The 6,655-nt window shown below is 35.2% G+C and overlaps 2 protein-coding genes across 2 annotated transcripts; one reads left to right on the plus strand and one right to left on the minus strand.

Moving 5' to 3' along the window:
• The first annotated feature begins 30 nt into the window (after window positions 1–30).
• LOC111391821 (beta-glucuronosyltransferase GlcAT14B-like) lies at window positions 31–1,502 on the plus strand. The gene has a single exon (XM_023017086.1). It carries the CDS (start codon window positions 613–615, stop codon window positions 1,114–1,116), a length of 504 nt encoding a protein of 167 aa, XP_022872854.1. The 5' UTR covers window positions 31–612; the 3' UTR covers window positions 1,117–1,502.
• A 1,192-nt stretch (window positions 1,503–2,694) lies between these two features.
• LOC111391822 (thaumatin-like protein) lies at window positions 2,695–4,197 on the minus strand. Its single transcript, XM_023017087.1, has 3 exons — window positions 4,093–4,197; window positions 3,693–3,997; window positions 2,695–3,282 (listed from the first exon to the last, which is right to left on the minus strand). The coding sequence occupies exons 1-3, from the start codon at window positions 4,154–4,156 to the stop codon at window positions 2,872–2,874; spliced, it is 780 nt and encodes a 259-aa protein (XP_022872855.1). The 5' UTR covers window positions 4,157–4,197; the 3' UTR covers window positions 2,695–2,871.
• Window positions 4,198–6,655: the final 2,458 nt, after the last annotated feature.

Raw genomic sequence — 6,655 nt, forward strand, 5'->3', positions numbered from 1 at the left:
CTCATTAAAAATGACTTTGAACCATGAAGATGTGTACTCATTTAAAAACTGTACTGCACTTCTGATAACCCAATGCTGAAAGAATTGCCAAATATTATATCGCTTTCTGATGTGTCTGAATTTTCTGGTAGAGATCTAGTGGTTGTTATTAAGGGCATATGCGTGCAGCATTGTGGTTAATAGATGACTTGCGATCACGAATCTCGGTACCGTAAACAAGATTGGGACATCTCTTGTAAACACTGATAAGATTGTCTTAAGAACCTCTTGTGTTTAGGAAGTATCATGTTAGGAAATGATTAGAAATTTAGTACTTCAAAGATGAAGAGAATAGCAGGGAAGATAGTTTCCTTAGGCAGTAATCTCGTGTGTGAGTGATCTTAATTTCGAATTAGGCTTCTTTGTGAAGAATGAAGACAAAATATTTCAATTTTCGAATCTAGAGAAACTTAACGGAAATTTAATTTCTGAAATCTGTTTTGGAAGTTAAGAGAATTCTTAGTGAGGAAAATATTTATTTTGAAAGAAAATTTTGTTTATCCCTTAAATATCTAAACTCATAGTACGCTTATTCATTTTAATCAACTTTCTTTTCTTTTAGGATCTGCTTGGATGGCACTCTCTCGACCTTTCATTGACTATTGTATATGGGGTTGGGACAACTTACCGCGAACTGTCCTTATGTACTATGCAAACTTTATTTCCTCTCCCGAAGGCTATTTCCATACTGTAATCTGTAATGCTCCAGAGTTTCAGAATACCACGGTGAACAGTGATCTACATTTCATATCCTGGGACAATCCGCCAAAGCAGCATCCTCACTACCTAAATGTTGATGACATGAAAAGGATGGTCGACAGTAATGCTCCATTTGCAAGAAAGTTTCACCATGATGACCCAGTGCTAGAAAGAATCGATTCTGAGCTCTTGTTTCGGGGCAAAGACATGCTTGTTCCTGGTGGATGGTGCACAGGTAACCGGGAAAATGGAACCGATCCATGCTCAACTGTGGGTGATATCACACTCCTCAGGCCTACTGCAGGTGCAAAGAGGCTAGAAAATCTGATCAGCTATCTTTTATCGAATGAGAATTTCCGACCAAGACAGTGCAAATAGCAAAACCTATTTTAGGAGGCTGATTGTTTATGATAGCGGCAAAAAGTTGAACAACCAGGTATTCATTTCCTTTTCTGTTAGAGAAAGACTGCTCAGGGCTTGCTTGATCCCTGTGTGTTACAGAGTTTCTACTCAAATTTGTATTCTGTGGGAAGAGGTTACAGATTGCAGGAGACTTTGCATAAGTTCTGATCTTGATAGTAGAATTATAACCATTTTTCCTTGTAATTATCCGGGCCTACTATTTCCACTCAATGGAGCACTTCACCGAGGTGAATTTCATGAAAGTGAACGCAGACGAGTTTTTGTCGTTACTTTGTGTATCAAATTATCCTGGAATTTCTTTCTTTCAATTCATTAATGCAAGACAAAGTGATTTAGAGATACTGTTCCACCTTCTACCTCCACCACCACCTCCGATTCCCTTCTGCCGCCTTGCCAAGTTGTGATATTCAGTGATGATATACTTGTAGTAATTAAATTCTTATTTAGCATGGTTATGAATTATTTCCTTGTGGCTGCTTGAATGCATGTTTGTTCTTGTGGTTCCTAACTCAAAGATTAGGATATAAAGATTTCAGTGCAGCATCCCCCTATTGCAGGAATAAATGTGAAAACTCAATCTTTGGATCTCCAATTCTAGGATGGTTGGGAAGTTTAAATTGCAAGATGGCTATGCCTATGTTACTCACACTTATGGTACCTCCGGTAAGGTCGACTCAATAATAGTGACCAGTATTACCGAAGAAACAAGAAGTTTAAGCATGAAGATTAACCAATCCAATACTTCTAGCAAAACTTCTGCTTTCTTGAAGTCTTGGCTAGTAATGTTCTTACTAATTCAATCTTCTCAACGGGGCCTCTAATTGCTATCTCTGCTCCTCGATCAAACAACAAAAGCAGCCGTTTGATCCTATGTGGATTGTACCTACGTACTAATCGTGGTCGTCCCTGGGCCTTCTGCACCCATATTTTTAACTCGTTCTCCTAATTTGTTTGCTTACCATGAGGTCTTTGTGTCGATTGAGTTCAGTATAGTATTGGTTTTTTTATATTTTAGAAATGAAATTGTATCTGCCTTGCCCGACCATAGGCTGGATTAAAGCTCAAGGTCTTGGTTGCTTAATAGTTTATATTCAAAAAATAAAGACAAATAAACAAAGATTTACAATCTATTATATGTTATTGCTGCGAATAACTTAGAATTTAATACACGTTTGACAGATATGACGTGCCTCCTTTAGAAAGAAACCTCGTAAGCAAAGTTATACATTACAATCATTACTATTAATTCTTTATCAAGTCTACTGAAGCAAAAAAGAGTACAAAGAAAATAAAAACATTTCAGATCTTATAATCTGCTCAAAAAGTAATAATAAATAAATAAAAATGTATAGATAGTACTAAAAAAGAAAAAAGAAGTTAAATTGATAATTTTATTAAGTATTCTGCACAAAAAAAAAAAAAAAAAAAAAAAAAGCATGAACAAAGTTAAACACTCATAGTCATTTCGAACATGATATCATAGAGCATGACTTTGACGAGTAATCAATTCCCAACACCCAGTCAACAACTAGATCTATGATCGCTGCCAGCGATCGACTAAAGCCCTTTTACATTCTTCAAATCAATCAATACAAGAATGCATGTATAGGAATTGGAAATACATGTAGAGGCTAAGGAAAATAGACATTTTTATTTTATTAATGGAATAAAATAAGACAAGCATACAACACAAGAATTAGCACCTAATTCTTAAGTAGACATATGTTCACCGCCCCATTTATCCGGGCAGAATGTTATAACATACTCATCAGAATCACAGTTAACCAATGGAGATGGTGTTTCAAAGGCATAACTGACATAAGAGGGACAAGCATCCTTAAACAATTTCGAATACAAACTAGGTTTGCACTTTTCTGGGCTGCCGTATTCATTCCTGCAACAGAATGAATCAAGATCATAAGCCAAACAAGCACTCTTGCAAGCCACAACTTCCCTTTGACCATTCACTACTTGGAGCTCAACTGGACACATGCTTTTCAAATTCTTCCAGCACCCTCCGATGTGACATTTTCTTGATAATGTCTTTGTGTCAACTGAAACCGGGAGATTATAGCCGTCGACAAGACTAACATCATAGAAACTTGGTTTTTTCGCATCGACCTATGTGAAACGATAAAATTTAAATAAATAAACGTGTCAGATTTCCAATAATGTAAAATTCTAGATAATGTCATTAAATATAACATCCTCAACCTATTGCTCGAGTAGCAAGATGATATTCAACCTTACATTGTAGTTGAATATTTAGTCCTCGATGAATATTGTCCAACATTATTAAACTATAAATTTCCGTGAGAGATTCAAATATCATACTATTATCAGGGACTCATTTGCAACTATAATAAAAGGTTTAGAACCAATTTACTCCTTTTAAATTTTGGGGATGAGTATGGCAATTCTCGCATTACACATGTTAGGCTATTGATGAAAAAAGTATCTTCAAAAGTTCAAATAAATAAATGTGCATCATTTCTAGGAAAATAAGCTATTAAACGAGATAGTTCATTGACCTGCAGTGCAAATTCAACTAGTGTAGCTGGAGGAAGGCCTATGATTCCATTGCACTCGAGTTGTCCATTGCAATCGCCTGTTTCACAGACAGGCCTACGATTCGAGTTGAAATTGCAGCCCGTCCTTGCCCAAATGCGCCCACTCCAGTCTCCCGGGGCCTGGAATTTTCGGATTTTTCCCGGTGGTAGATAGAATCCTCCCTTGGCTATAACTGGATGGCCACTGTTTGGGGCAGTAGCAGGCCATATAGGAAATGGACATTTGTTACTCACATAGAATGTGCAAGCTTGTACTACTAAGTTTCCTGCATATAATCGCCCAAAAACAAAATACGAAGTATGACTACGGCTTATTCTTAATAAATTTGCAATCCACAAAAAGTAACAAAATGTAAATTACCAGATGAGCCCAAGTTCCATATCAGGAAGAGAAAGAAAGCTACAAATTTTCCCAGAAAATGCATTGTGGATTCGAATCTGATAGTAAATTTGATTGCAAAAAGTACTTGTACATATATTTAATTCCTAAGAAGCTGCTTTGATTCTACTTCAAGTTAATAAATTAAGTCTTTAAGATGAAGAAAAACACTCTTTAAAAAAATCGAGAAGGATAGAAATGGTATGATCCAGATTAAGAAGAAAAGTTCACATTAGGTGTCTAAGAAAAATTGACAGTTGCAAAAGAGTTTTAAGCATAATCCAACAATCAATTGCTTTTAGGGTGAGAAATCATCTCGGAAAGCCAAGTGTTATTCTTCGTTCATTCAATCAAATATCATCCTAAAAAACTGATTAGCGCACTTGACGACCGCTCATCTTATTTATTTAACCAAACAAAAGAAGCGGCACAAACTGTTCATTTGACAGATACAAACAATCCAACGTTAACAGCATTGTTCTAATGGAAACTGTAACATTTTAGGCAGTTACCGGTTGTTTTATATGGTGGATTCTAATGTTAGATATTTTTCATCATTTTGTATTTATTTATTTTTTGTTTTCCGAATGATTTGCTGTCCCGACTAGTGTTTGTCGCTGAGCAACGGGGATCGACCTACCCGGTCAGGTCGTGAGGGTTGAGGGGGCAGCGCCCCCCTGTAGGGGCTCGGGGGGCAACGCCCCAGAAAGAGAATTTTATTTTCAAAAGTCTTTGAGTAGGTGCATGTGTTCGTTTTTTGACAGTTACTTTCAACAGATGTGTTCTTCATTTCAAGGGACACCTATTTAAACGGTTGCCTCAATTTCTATAAATTCTAGGCGAATTCTCGTTTGCAAGACACATTAAAAATAATCTTCTCTCTTTCTCTTGGCATCATCAGTTTTTTTTTTCGAGTGTCTTCTTGGTTTGATCAAACAGTCACAATTTGAATCAAACGCCTCTATTGTATCCTGAGAGATTTTCTATCATACTCTAGTCGTGATTTCGTTGGATGGGGGAGAAACATCTCTTAAAAGCTAACGTTTTTCGTGCCTTGGAGTTCATTAAGTTTTCAGATTTTCCTACATTTTACTCAACATCTAACACTATTGGACAATAATAAGAAAAATCTTGTTAGTCTTCTAGTCCAGTTCAATCAACTACTGCACCCCAAGCACGTATTTAGTGCGATGACTACTTGATCCCGGCGAAATTGTTTATGTAACTAAAGGTTTATTTTATCTGTTTTACAAGTTACTTGTTTTATTTCAGCTCTAGATCAGACATTGATCTGATTAGGTATAAATAGGATATTATAATAGGATTTGAACATAGATTGACTTACGATTTGCAAAGCATGTTCAATTATGGAAAATTTATTTATAAAAGCTGGGATTTTGTATGCTGAGTGGCAGGTGAACATCCCTTTGATCTGTCTTTCGGTTGGTTTTCTATTCGAACTTCAATTTTTTTAAAGATAAAGTTAGATTTGTATTTGAAATTATAATGTTTATTAACTATACACATTACAGTTTGTGACAATTTGTTTATGAGATTGGATTTTGATTGCAGAGGGGCAGGTAAGGATCTAAGATCCAGTTTTTGAAAATTGACAATACAATATGCATGTAAATTTATAATTTTTTTCCCTCTAAATTAGGTAAACTGGTTTTTGAAAATAATGTATTTTAGTTTGCATTAAAAATTACTACTTGGTGATAAAAATTAAGAGCGGTCCAATGGACTTGCTAATCCACTTTCATCAACTTCTAGTAGATAAAGATCGATGTTAATTTAGAAATGCTTGTTATGTTGAACCAAAAACTATGTTATGTTAAACTACATTATACAGAAGATTCAAATTCCTAGAGACAATACATATTTATTTATTCGAATATTGTCTTTGATAATGGCGAAATTAAGATTCAAAATCATTGAAAGAAGAATTCAACTATAAAAAAATGTAATAATATCGGAAAAAATTTCATTGAAACAAAAATTTAACCCCAACTCCCTTCTCCACTATCATTTCTCACATCATTCACGAGCATACTAAATTTATATATTTCTCAAACGCTCAATATATAAATTTCATAACTGATTGACAGAAAGACTTGAATTCAAATATTTTCTAATTAAATTTTAACATGAAAAATGTTGGAAATCTACTTATACATGAACAGCGAAATTTAAAATAATTTTCGATTCCCACCAAGAATCGTCTTTGTGTTTAGATAGAAATTGTGATAAGATTGTACCTTTTTCAGATCTGCAATCCTTTTGCTTTTCTTTTCGTTCCACAGCCTTGATTCGCCACCACAACTGTCCAATTGTCCAGCCTCCAACGGTAATCCACAGAGAGAATATGATTGCAGCCTCTAGGGTTTTCTCTTGTGCAAGCAGAAATAATGAAAACCTTAATGGACCTCAAACCCTAGTTATGTATTTATATAAACCCAAACAGGTTCGGCTCGGTCCGGTCCAATAATTAATTAATCCAATTAATTAAACCCGGTCCGTGAATTAATTAATCCAATTAATTAAT

The sequence above is a fragment of the Olea europaea genome, unplaced genomic scaffold, assembly GCF_002742605.1.
Source record: "Olea europaea var. sylvestris unplaced genomic scaffold, O_europaea_v1 scaffold8374, whole genome shotgun sequence".
NCBI lineage: Eukaryota > Viridiplantae > Streptophyta > Magnoliopsida > Lamiales > Oleaceae > Olea > Olea europaea.

Bases quoted from the DNA above. Each gene is read 5' to 3' on its own strand.
- LOC111391822 (XM_023017087.1), bottom strand. From the start codon at position 4,156: ATGCATTTTCTGGGAAAATTTGTAGCTTTCTTTCTCTTCCTGATATGG. The intron at 3,998-4,092 runs GTAATTTACATT...GATTATATGCAG, and splicing joins ATGGAACTTGGGCTCATCTG to GAAACTTAGTAGTACAAGCT. The intron at 3,283-3,692 runs GTCAATGAACTA...CGTTTCACATAG, and splicing joins TAGTTGAATTTGCACTGCAG to GTCGATGCGAAAAAACCAAG.
- LOC111391821 (XM_023017086.1), top strand. From the start codon at position 613: ATGGCACTCTCTCGACCTTTCATTGACTATTGTATATGGGGTTGGGAC.